This window comes from Oncorhynchus gorbuscha, linkage group LG22, assembly GCF_021184085.1.
Source record: "Oncorhynchus gorbuscha isolate QuinsamMale2020 ecotype Even-year linkage group LG22, OgorEven_v1.0, whole genome shotgun sequence".
Lineage (NCBI taxonomy): Eukaryota > Metazoa > Chordata > Actinopteri > Salmoniformes > Salmonidae > Oncorhynchus > Oncorhynchus gorbuscha.
In genome coordinates, this window is record NC_060194.1 from 14859345 (window position 1) to 14872771 (window position 13427).

General features: G+C 41.4%; 1 protein-coding gene and 1 non-coding gene across 2 annotated transcripts in view; one reads left to right on the forward strand and one right to left on the reverse strand.

Annotated features, from left to right (window-relative positions):
- The window catches only part of LOC124009511 (GRB10-interacting GYF protein 2-like), a 55645-nt gene that overhangs the window by 29305 nt on the left and 12913 nt on the right, over positions 1-13427 (reverse strand). The window contains 7 exon segments of the mRNA XM_046321357.1: positions 555-587; positions 716-756; positions 1192-1300; positions 1705-1816; positions 2010-2105; positions 2333-2486; positions 2691-2742. Of these exon segments, the coding sequence (XP_046177313.1) occupies positions 555-587; positions 716-756; positions 1192-1300; positions 1705-1816; positions 2010-2105; positions 2333-2486; positions 2691-2742 (597 nt within the window).
- On the forward strand, positions 11932-12003 carry trnap-agg. Its single transcript has one exon. It is a non-coding gene; the product is annotated as a tRNA-Pro (tRNA).

Below are 13427 nucleotides of genomic sequence, written 5' to 3' on the forward strand. Positions count from 1 at the left end.
CCTTCCTGCAGGCTCATCCTGACATGACCCTCCAGCCATACTGCTCGTTCGGTGCGTGATTTCCTGCAAGACTGGAATGTCAGTGTTCTGCCATGGCCAGCGAAGTGCCCAGATCTCAATCACATTGAGCACCTCTGGAACCTATTGGATCGGAGGGTGAGGGCTAGGGCCATTCCCCCCAGAAATGTCTGGGAACTTGTAGGTGCCTTGGTGAAAGAGAGGAGTAACATCTCACAGCAAGAACTGGCTAATCTTGTGCAGTCCATGAGGATACTGACTGTTACTTTTGATTTTGACCCCCCTTTGTTCAGGGGCACATTATTCCATTTCTGTTAGTCACATGTCTGTGAAACTTGTTCAGTTTATGTCTCATTTGTTGAATCTTGTTATGTTCATACAAATATTTACACGTTAAGTTTGCTGAAAATAAACACAGTTGACAGTGAGAGGACTATTCTTTTTTTGCTGAGTTTATATTCTTTGGAGAAACAGCAGCTAGTTCCCCTTGACAAGAAAGGGACGTGTATAAGTGCAAGGGCGGAGGGCAAACTTACTATGATTCATCGGAAAGTGGGCAGGAGCAACTTCTGCCAAGTCAATGGAGACAGAGGAGCGACAAAGAAAAATAAATGATTACCTGTAAATGCTGTAACTGTCATTTAAGCACATCATTCATACCGCATTGATTACTTGACTAGAAAGTATTGACACAAACCTGACTCTTTTCGACCTGGCTTTTCAAACCTTCTGTCTCCCCTAGATGGGGAGAAAATAGACTCAGCTTGACTTTGAAAAAAGAAAAAAAAGACAAAAAGGATGACTGAGCATGCAGGTAAAAACAGACATCAAACATGACAATACGTAAATCCCATAAAACAAAAGGGTTTAGACCAGGGCTCTCAAACCCTGTTCCTTCAGAGCTACCTTCCTGTTGTAACTAACCTGATTGTGCATCAACCAGCAAACTATTTGAATGAGGCTAGAATAGGGTGTGAGTGAAAACCTACAGGATGGTAGATCTCCTAGAACAGGGTTGGAAAGCCATGGTCTTGACCATTCTCATTCCACTAGCCTGGAACCCAATTTAAGATGCGCCCACTCAACTTTTGCATAAATCATCCATTGAAGTCAAAGGTTAATGTGCGTATAATTCCAGTTGAACTTGTGTCTCTAGAGCGGGTAGTCCATTACCTCTCCTCCCAGCTCTGGGAGCGGTGCATCTCCCTGCCTCCACGGCCAAAGCCTCCCTCCACGTCATCAAAACTTCTTTGGTAAAACCCTCCATCTCCTCTACCCCGTCCTGCCAGATACACATTTGAAATACTTTATTTTAATCCACAAATCATACTACACTCGAGAAGGATTCAAACACACACACTACACTTTAATGTTGGCGCTAGCTGGTGATGATCAACCAGCTGCGATAGCTTCTACTGACAGAGGCATAATCAAGCGTAGAAACAGAGTGATACTGTTAATTCCCTTCTGTGCAACCGGCACAATATTGTTAACATTCTGAAGGGTGGGTCTCAGTCAATATAATCTGAAGTGGATTGTTATTTCAGCACTGACTGAAATAATTTAACAGTTGAACGCAACTGTATGCTTTGCCTCCTCCATACCACTTTCACGAAGAAGAGACAAGCAAAGTCACATTAGACTATTGGGATGCACACATTGACACAACAAGACACTCCACCTCACCTCTTCCCCGTGAAGTGCTTCGACCCCTCGGTGCCCCTGGCCCCACCGGGCCTCCTCCTCTTCCCATCAGCCTGAGCACTGCTGCACTGTTTACAGACATGGAGAAATTTCTCTGTGGGGAGAGATAGAGGGAAAAAGAGGGGGATGAAGAGAGACTGACAAGAATTTAAAAAGACATGTCTATGGCAAACAATTATACTTACTAGGTTAGCAACAAAATGGGTAAGGACACTGAGAAAGGCATAGTTGTAATTGTGCATATTCATTCTAGCATGGCCTCTTATATGAACAGTGAAAGCACCAACCTGCTCTTCCTCTGTAAAAGCTACAAGTGCCAGCGGTGGCAGAGGCTCCTCTTGTAAAATGGGCAGAAAATCCTTATCATGTAAGTCTACAGGGATCTGATAAGGAGAGAGGGGGGGGTGGTATATGAGCCATTGCAATGTCAGGTTTTAATACACATATTACAGGAAAAGGCCATTATATATTAGATTTTTTTTAATGACTCCACAAAAAGGTACAATGTAAATGTCACTTTTTAGAACATGCCAATACAAGTCACTTTATTTGTATGTCAATCATATATATCTGTATCCTTTTAGAACACATCAGAATTCCTTTGCCTCACCTCCCTATCCTTGACATAAAGTGCTAGCATTTCTTCTCTCCCGTAGCGGTAGTCCGCAAGTTTATACTTTGGCAATGCAGGAGAGAGTGGTGGTGAGGTGGCAACGCTACTGCTGCTACCACCCCCATGGCCACCCCCAGACAGGGCCCGGAGCCTGGGGAAGGGAGTGGGGGAGGGGAGGAATAGGAAAAGGGACAGAAGGAGAAAGACAAAAGTGAAGTTGAGGACAACTGACAGGCCTCAAAATGTGAGTCTCCACTGCACCACGTGTCAAACGAAAAACCAGCCTAACAACCCAGATCCCTGTTAATCAACCTGATTCAACATTTCAGCTCAACAAGAATTCATATTTACTAACCATTCTGGTCCGAAGTTGAGTGTCTGAGTTTCTGCCATTCTTTCTAGAACTTCTATGGGGAGGAAAGGGCCAACATTATTAGCCTATTACAACAAAAACCAAACTTCAGGTTGAATATTTTTCTTGGAGATGTAGTCAGTAATTAATCTGCCAATGCAACTGAAAATCGTATATCAATTTCTAGTAGTGAGATTACAGACCCAAATTATGGTTAAAAAGTGTTTTGATGGTGTAACAAATATTGCATCAGCCAATCATTTTCCCAAATTATTAATGTTTTAGATGTAGGCCGATTGGATCTTACAGTGAGTTTGTGGTATTCCAACTCATTCCAGAGGATAGCCCCATCCCTCCCTTATACAAGGAGTACAATTTCAATCGACTGAAGCCATTTTAGGAAGTTGCCCAGTTAGGAAAGAGGCTCCTCAGACACCAATAATTGACAACAGTGTCTCCCTTTCCCTGCCCACAGGCTTTATTCTGGAAATACTACAATAAACTTGGATGTTTGCATTCAAATGACAATAATCACAAACAAGTTATTGTATGCTGTATACAGGCTACCTAGTTAGTTCACAGACCATTCAGATAATGACCCTAGGTTAGCGAAATAAACTCCACTCCATGGTGAAGGAAGCTTCTGATCAACTCCACCAATGGAGTGAAGCAGAGACCAGGATTTGTGGAATTCAGCTCTGATTACATCAATTTGCTCAAGGTCAACACTTCAAATTATGTTAACCATGAAACTCTTACCTCGGACCTACAGTATGTTTTTCCTCTGTAGTTGCCTGCGGTAATCCATACTTTTCCAATAAACGTTAAAGAGATGCTTCGGGATTTTGGCAAAGAGGCCCTTTATCTACATCCCCAGATTCAATGTTAGCAGATACCCATATACCTCCAGTCATTGCACTAACGCTAGTTAGCAATTGCACTAGGGCTAGTTAGAAACTCCCTTCAAAATACACGCAGAGACATAAACATGGTATCCGTGAGTTCATCTGACTCTGGGGAAGATGATAAGGTGCCTCATTGCCAAAATCCCGAAGTATCTCTTTAATGAAATGCAACCACTGACTATTTGCTCATTGCTGTTGCTCTAAAATGGCAACTGCACATGTGCCAATTAAATCAACAAGGAAACAGGCGGGGGTTGTATTTGATTAACATTTATAGAAAAGGTATGGATTTCTGCAAACATAGGTACATGGTGAGCTTTCATAATATATATTTTTTAATAATAAAAAAAATATTGACCTTGGTTCAGTCAATGGAGTCTGATCTGAATTCCACAAAGCCTGGTCTCTGTGCAACTCAGTTGTTGATGGAGTTGATCAGAAACTTCCTTCACTGTGGAGTTTAGTTAGCTACCTAAAGGCATGTTCAAACTGCAATCTGTCTAGCTATAGGATAAACAGGAAGCATGCATGGGATGGACTTTTCGCCTGTTGCAAGCCACGTGTGGGCTACATCCAATCAACATTCGAATTTGATTGATTATTTATAGTGACAAAGAAACTGCCAACTCCTTTGTAAAAAAAAAGAAAAAAACAAAACCAAAACACCCGTCACAAATGATTTATTATATTCCAAACAGTATGTCACTGTCAGTACTGTAGTCTGTGACTTCAGGTTGTGAATAGGAACAAATTGCGGCCAAAAAAATGGAAATGTAAGGAAAATATTCAAGTTTCAACTTACACATTTCTAGTAGCCAATACAATTGGACTTTTAATGTTTCATGCCGACACAATGTACTAGGCTTAGATGAAGTCTAACTATTGAACTCAAATTACTTTATATGCATGTCTATGTATGATCACGTTTGTATAACGTTGTTATAAGACAAGGAATTTTCGCAAATTAGCTACCTGGCTAACAACAAACTTTTCAAGTTACATAACAAGTTGCATAAAGCACCTTCATTTCATTTCAAACACATGAACTACAGTAGCTAGCTAACTTCCTATTTGGCTGACCATAATTAGCCTGCTAATCCGACTGACTCACGCACGTTCCCCATACGTAGCTCGAGCTAACTAGCAATACTGCTGTTAATTAGCTAATGTTAGACAGTGCAACTAGCCTGACAGTTAACATTTCTAAAACAACTATCGGTACCTAGATAGCCAATGTGCAACTGTGCTGCCAAGTTGGTTGGCAAACTAACGTATCTAAACTAGCTTAATAGGTAGTAACATGCTAGCTAGCTAAGTAACAGCATGACAGCTACTGTACAGTGGATACAACAGTTCAGAATCATTGATGTTGTAGCTACTGTATTTAACCACCAATAATTATACCATGTTCAAATATTATAAGACAGTTAGCTAACTATTGGACCAGCTAGCTAACGTTATATCGATAAGGTTAGCGAGGTTAGTTTGCTAGCTATAGTAGCATAACTACTGTTAACCAGCTAGCGAACTTAGTTTTACAAAGATTTAAGCAACAATCGATCGTTGACGCTCAGTCATTTCTACAAAAATGCTAAGTGTCTCGAAAGGAAAACAATCAAAAAGGCATACTGTCACAAAATCGCACAGAAGTAATGAACTGACAAGTGAATCCTTAATAACCCCCAAACCTCCGTGCGGCCTCCGCCACAACGCAGAAATGGCTCCCACCTCGCTCCGATTCAATGCGGTGCTCCCACATACTTGAGTCCCAAGCCTCAAGGCCAAGCAAACATGCTGTTATAACAACCCTCATAAACGCGCTCAAATCGCTAAAACTGGGCTCTTTAGCATCGTGAATGCTTGTTTCGATAGTTTAGCTTTATTTTATAGCAAAACTATGCAATTAATCTTCGCTGTCTTACCTCTGCTTTTACTGACAGCACAGGGTTTATATTCGAGGTGTGTGGCTCTCTCCGTTTCAACAAGATGGCTGAGAATGGGTGACGACAACACATATCCCGATAAAGACCCGTATGCAGGCGCGTTCGTAAAGTCTCTGGTTTCTACTCCGATTTCAGAGCGCTCTCATCTGAGTGTGTCAGAGCGCAGAATAACTGATTCATTTACGAACGCTCAACACCAGTTGAATATGGTTGTGTCGGCAAAGAAGCGTAATTAAATTGTTGCCAGCAGCACAGTTGCAGTCATCAACGCCCTGGATAACATGAAAACAGCCTAACCAGCTCTGCTTGGACGATTATTTGTGTAGCTAACCAATGTTAGCCAGTTATTTTGGGAACCGTTGTTTATTTATTGTGTATTAGACCTTTACTTAACTAGGGAAGTTAGTTAAGAACAACTTCTTATTTACAATGATGGCCTTACCCGCACGACGTTGGGCCAATTGTGGGCCGCACTATGATACTCCCAATCACGGCCGGTTGTGATACAGCCTGGAATCGAACCAGGGTCTGTAGTGACGCCTCTATCACTGAGATGCAGTGCCGTAGACGCAGCGGAACGCTCGGATCAATCCTTCTCCTCTGCCAGAGGGTCCAGTGTGGCTCTGAATTTACAAATGGACAATCTGCCGACGCTCTGAATTTACGAACGCTCAGAGCGCTCTCTGGCACGCCAGATTGAATTTACGAACACGCCCTCCATATGCCAATCATATTCGCAGACTGGCATATTTTAAAGTACAAATCGCGCTGATGTAAGTGGAATGTTAGACTTGTATGGCAGAAGAACACATGATATTGGCCTTATTCTAACCAACATTTGTATAAGATTAAGAATTAGCTACCACCTTCAGATTTGATTACATGCATCATTGTAAACTACATACATACATACATACATACATACATACATACATACATACATACATACATACATACATACATACATACATACATACATACATACATACATACATACATACATACATACATACATACATACATACATACATACATGCATACAAACAAACTTTTAGATGAATTGAAGCTATTAAGACACTTTATGTTGGTCTTTTTTTTCTTTTTGCAGTATAGCTGTACATACCATTATCAAATACATTTATGCATGACATTTACAGATTAAATACCCTATCATGATCTTCTGAACCAAAACTTAAATGAAAAGTAAAATATTTATGGACCTCTACACCAGGCAGTGTCAGAGGAAGGCCCTAAAAATTGTCAAAGACCCCAGCCACCTCAGCCATAGACTGTTCTCTCTACTACCACATGGCAAGACCGGAGGGCCAGGTCTAGGACAAAAAGGCTTCTCAACAGTTTTTACCCCCAAGCCATAAGACTCCTGAACAGGTAACCAAATGGTTACCCAGACTATTTGCATTGTGTGCCTCCCCACCCACTCAACCCCTATTTTTATGCTGCTGCTACTCTGTGTTCATCCTATATGCATAGTCACTTTAACCATACCTACATGTACATATTACCTCATTAAGCCTGACTAACCGGTGTCTGTATGTAGCCTTGCTACTGTTATTTTCAAATGTCTTTTTACTGTTTTATTTCTTTACTTACCTACACACACACACACACACATACCTTTTTTTCCCCCACACTATTGGCTAGAGCCTGTAAGTAAGCATAAGGTCTAAGGTCTACACCTGTTATATACACCTGTTATATTCGGCGCACGTGACAAATAAACTCTGATTTGATTTGACTTGGTGAGAAAGGGCCTTTAAGGCTTTGTAGGAGCATCGGGTGGGTGGGTGGGTTGCACCAACATGGTGTAAATTAGAGCTAATCTAGGTTTTGTAAATCAAGGTTTAAAATTAATCAGATGTGTTGCACCACTTCATAAACTATGATTAGTTGTCACGCCCTGTCCTTAGAGAGACTTTTTATTTCTCTATTTGGTTAGGTCGGGGTGTGATTAGGGTGGCCATTCTAGTTTTTATATTTCTTTGTTGGCCGGGTATGGTTCCCAATCAGAGGCAGCTAGCTGTCTATCGTTGTCTCTGATTGGGGATCATACATAGGCAGCCTTTTTTCCACCTTTAGTTTGTGGGATCTTGTTTGTGTGTAGTTGCTTTCTGCACTGCATGTAGCGTCACAGTGCAGTGCAGTGCAGTGCAGTGCAGTGCAGTGCAGTGCAGTGCAGTGCAGTGCAGTGCAGTGCAGTGCAGTGCAGTGCAGTGCAGTGCAGTGCAGTGCAGTGCAGTGCAGTGCAGTGCAGTGCAGTGCAGTGCAGTGCAGTGCAGTGCAGTGCAGTGCAGTGCAGTGCAGTGCAGTGCAGTGCAGTGCAGTGTTCATCAAATAAAATGATGTACGCTTACCACTCTGCACCTTGGTCTTATTCTTCCATCAACAAACGTGACATGTTACACCAATATATGAGGTGTCGTGAGTTGAAACTAAGTATCTAGCCTACTTGACAAATGAGGCCACAAAGTTGCTGTTATAAAATACTAACAATGCAACGTTAAAACTACTGCAACTCCATCGTGACAGGTTCTCATGGGTTGGCTGATGTGAATTGAAATCTGTTATTTTCCAGTACTAGACAGAAAACTAATTTGTTAGCTAACGTTAGCTACTGTATCTAGTTAGTTTATGAACCAAGCTAGCGAGCATACAATATTATTTATTATTGTCATTACTTAATGTTATTTAACTATGTTTTATTTGTCCGCTTGCCACCTGATCATGGCACATCAAAGAAGTTCACATTTCTCTGCTTATGGAAAAAAAAAACTATTGTCGGAGCTGACGATGGAGGAATTTAGTAACGTACTGGAGGATAAAAAGACAGACAACATGACTGTCAAAAAGAAGGAAGACACCTGGGCCATTTTATGCGGCAAATGTAATGGCTTAAAGAGAAGAGGGACCCAAATCAGATGAAAGCTTGCTGGAAAAAAGATGACTGTATGAAAAGATGAATACAGCAGGCTACATACAGTTCAGCCAAGACCTCAGAAAAAATTTGTAGACCTCCACAAGTCTGGTTCATCCTTGGGAGCAATTTCCAAATGCCTGAAGGTACCACGTTCATCTGTACAAACAATAGTATGCAAGTATAAACACCATGGGACCACGCAGCCGTCGTACCCCTCAGGAAGGAGACGTGTTCTGTCTCCTAGAGATGAACGTACTTTGGTGCGAAAAGTGCAAATCAATCCCAGAACAACAGCAAAGGAGCTTGTGAAGAGCCTGGAGGAAACAGGGACAAAAGTATCTATATCGACTGTAAAACGAGTCCTATATCAACATAACCTGAAAGGCCGCTCAGCAAGGAAGAAGCCACTGCTCCAAAACCGCCATACGACGGTTTGCAACTACACATGGGGACAAAGATCGTACTTTTAGGAGAAATGCCCTCTGGTCTGATGAAATAAAAATAGAACTGTTTGGCTGAAATGACCATCGTTATGTTTGGAGGAAAAAGGGGGATGCTTGCAAGCCGAAGAACACCATCCCAACCATGAAGCACGGGGTGGCAGCATTATTTTGTGAGGGTGCTTTGCTGCAGGAGGGACTGGTGCACTTCACAAAATAGATTGCATCATGAGGCAGGAAAATTATATGGATATATTGAAGCAACATCTCAAGACATCGGTCAGGAAGTTAAAGCTTGGTCGCAAATGGGTCTTCCAAATGGACAATGACCACAAGCATACTTCCAAATGTTGCAGCAAAATGGCTTAAGGACAACAAAGTCGAGGTATTGGAGTGGCCATCACAAAGCCCTGACCTCAATCCCATAGAAAATGTGTGGGCAGAACTGAAAAAGCGTGTGCGAACAAGGAGGCCTAGAAACCTGACCCAGTTTCACCAGCTCTGTCAGGAGGAATGGGCCAAAATTCACCCAAATTATTGTGGGAAGCTTGTGGAAGGCTACCCAAAACGTTTGTCTCAAGTTAAACAATTTAATGCTACCAAATACTAATTGAGTGTATGTAAACTTCTGACCACCTGGGAATGTGATGAAAGAAATAAAAGCTGAAGTAAATCATTCTCTCTACTCTTATTCTGACATTTCACATTCTTAAAAGAAAGTGGTGATCCTAACTAACCTAAGCCTGGGATTTTTTACTAGGATTAAATGTCAGGAATTGTGCAAAACTGAGTTTAAATGTATTTGGCTAAGGTGTATGTAAACTTCCGACTTCCACAGTATACCTATATATTTAAATTATATTGAAATACATTTATTTACATTTATTTATTTAGCGTAGCTATTTGTATGTTACTGTCTGTTATTTTTGCCTCAATATATTTCATGATGCGTAGCCTACATGTGTGCAATGATGTGTCAAGTCTTTATTTAGTGCATTATTATAGGGTAAGCATTAGAATAAGCTGCCTCAATAGTTATAGCCATATGTGATAATATCTCATAGGAGCTGATCCATCGTCAGCATTGTGGAATAATTCAAATGTTACCGTAAGATTTGAAAGGGAGAACGCTGATCTAAGAGCGGCACTGTCTTTCTTTCAATTTTATCAGTATTCCTACCATGTTGTTGTTTTTCTACCATGCTACCATGTTGTTGTCAAGTTGTGTTGCTGTCTTAGGTCTCTCTTTCTGTCATGTTGTGTTGTCTCTTTTCGTGATGTGGGTTTTGTCCTATTTTGTTATTTAATTTATTAAGGAGGCCTTTTGCCTTTTGATAGGCCGCCATTGTAAATAAGAATTTGTTCTTAACTGACTTACATAGTTAAATAAAGGTGAAATAAATAAAATAAATATATAAGGGGGTAGCCATTTGATTAGCTGTTCAGGAGTCTTATGGCTTGGGGGTAGAAGCTGTTTAGAAACCTCTTGGACCTGGACTTGGAGTTCTGGTACCGCTTGCCGTGCAGTAGCAGAGAGAACAGTCTTTGACTAGGATTGCTGGAGTCTTTGACAATTTTTAGGGCCTTCCTCTGACACCGCCTGGTATAAAGGTCCGGAATGGCAGGAAGCCTGGCCCCAGTGATGTACTGGGCCGTTCGCACTACCCTCTGTAGTGCCTTGCGGTTGGATGCCGAGCAGTTGCCATACCAGGCAGTGATGCAACCAGGATGCTCTTGATGGTGCAGCTGTAGAACCTTTTGAGGATCTGGGGACCCATGCCAAATCTTTTCAGTCTCCTGAGGGGGAATAGGTTTTGTCGTGCACTCTTCACGAATGTCTTGGTGTGCTTGGACCATGAAAGTTTGTTGGTGATGTGGACAGCAAGGAACTTGAAGCTCTCAACCTGCTCTACTGCAGAATTTGTAGGCTTACGAGAAATGTAGGCTTACGAGTGTTTGTTTTAACTATATGTATTTCTTATAACGTCCGAAGCTCTTAACATGCGTTTCCCAAAGCACCATACAGAGAGAATGTTCGCAAAGTGTGGCTTTTATTTATTTATTTTTATTTAACCTTTATTTAACCAGGTAGGCAAGTTGAGAGAGAACAAGTTCTCACTTACAATTGCGACCCGGCCAAGATAAAGCAAAGCGGTTCAACAAATTACAACAACACAGAGTTACACATGGAGTAAAACAAACATAGTCAATAATACAGTAGAAAAATAAGTCTATATACAATGTGAGCAAATGAGGTGAGATAAGGGATGTAAAGGCAATAAAAGGCCATGGTGGCGAAGTAAATACAATATAGCAAGTAAAACACTGGAATGGTAGATTTGCAGTGGAAGAATGTGCAAAGTAGAAATGTAAATTGTGGGGTGCAAAGGAGCAAAATAAATAAATAAATACAGTAGGGGGAGAGGTAGTTGTTTGGGCTAAATTATAAATGGGCTATGTACAGGTGCAGTAATCTGGTGACAGCTGGTGCTTCAAGCCAGTGAGGGAGATCAGTGTTTCCAGTTTCAGAGATTCTTGTAGTTCGTTCCAGTCATTGGTAGCAGAAAACTGGAAGGAGAGATAGCCAAAGGAGGAATTGGTTTTGGGGGTGACCAGAGAGATATACCTGCTGGAGTGCGTGCTACAGGTGGGTGATGCTATGGTGACCAGCGAGCTGAGATAAGGGGGGACTTTACCTAGCAGGGTCTTGTAGATAACCTGGAGCCAGTGGGTTTGGCGACGAGTATGAAGCGAGGGCCAGCCAACTATTGTTATTTTACTGCTAAACTTTAATTACTTGTCACTTTTATTTCTTATTCTTATTTAACTGCATTGTTGGTTAGGGGCAGTAAGTAAGCATTTCACTGTATACACCTGTTGTATTCGGCGCATGTGACTAATAACATTTTATTTGTATTAATCGCTATTGGGAAACTAGGCCTAGATAATCAAAACTATGGAAGTCAGTACGTTATTTTTATGGCATGAAGAAATGTACATAATTCCGGTAACGTGTATCTTGGCTCGTTGGTCTAGGGGTATGATTCTCGCTTAGGGTGCGAGAGGTCCCGGGTTCAAATCCCGGACGAGCCCTCCTTTTTCAAAGGATACATTCGTAAATATATTCTGGTTTCTACTCAGATTTCAGAGCGCTTTCGTCTGAGTGTGCCAGAGCGCAAGATAATTTATGAATGTACGAACGCTCAACACCCGTTGAAATTAATCGGTGTGAGTAAAACCTCGGCAAAAAAGCCTAATTAAATTGTTGCCAGCAGTACAGTTACAGTCACCAACGCTCTGGATAATATGAAGACAGCCTAACCAGATCTGACAGCGCGAGTAAAATGGTCAGAGTGAGGTGTTCTCTCATTTGTGTCTGGAAGTCGTTAGCCAGTTAGCTTGACTGCAGTTGTAATGGCAGAACGCTCGGATCAACCCTACTCTATGGGGGGTGATAAGGGACATGTATAAACCTAGGCAACCGTACCACCTGAAATGACATGACACCAAAGACTTAATAACTAACGCCTGCATCGCATGTTAATGAAACTTATAATGTGCATAGTTTATATTTATATGAATTAAATCGCAACCATAAATGTTAGAAACCTACAATTTTTCCCTGCAAGCAAACATTCCGATGTAGCCTACGGCTTGTGTATTTCCCGTTATCCCTAGGCTTAGAAAAGATTATGTCCAATCTATAGATAATCTGTTTTTCCCTCAACACCTCATGGCATGGTATGTTATCTTATTCCGCTGTATACAATACAGGTAATTTATGATAAATGTATAAAGCATATGATTTATACATTTATGAGCACCAGCTAACAGCGTATTAGCCTGGTTTTGTTAGCTAAGGAAAATATGTGGTACATTCTAGGTATTACATGTATTCGCCACAAGAGTGTGACATTGAGACATTTCTCAGGTTAATTTGATATATTTTGATACTAAAATGGGTGATAGTTTATTCTGATGTTGTGAATATGAGATTACACATGGAAACACATGGAGGTTAGCTAGCCAGCTATTTGTCGTCCTTAACGTAGGAGACACTGCTAGCTAGCCAACAGCTAGCCAACGTCTACCGAATAGAACTTCCGCACTCAACAACCCGGTCGCATTCCGCTTCGCTCCACAGGTAGTATCACATTTTCATTTCATTTCATTACAGTACAACGGTTTGATTTGTTTGACCGTAGCTAGCTACATAGCTAGCTACATAGCCGTCTTTGTATCAAAGATAATTGTGTAGTCTAGAGCGATTTTCTAGGTTAGCTAGCCAGCTATTGTCGTTCTTTTAACGCAACGTAACGTAATCAACACTGCTAGCTAGCCAGCTAGCCCCCGAATAGCAGCACTGTAGAAACTATTACACTCAATGGAACGACTTGATTAGTGTAGTGTCAACAACGCAGCCACTGCCAGCTAGCCTACAAAGTCAACAACGCAGCCACTGCCAGCTAGCCTACTTCAGCAGTACTGTATAATTTTAATCATTTTAGTCAATAAGA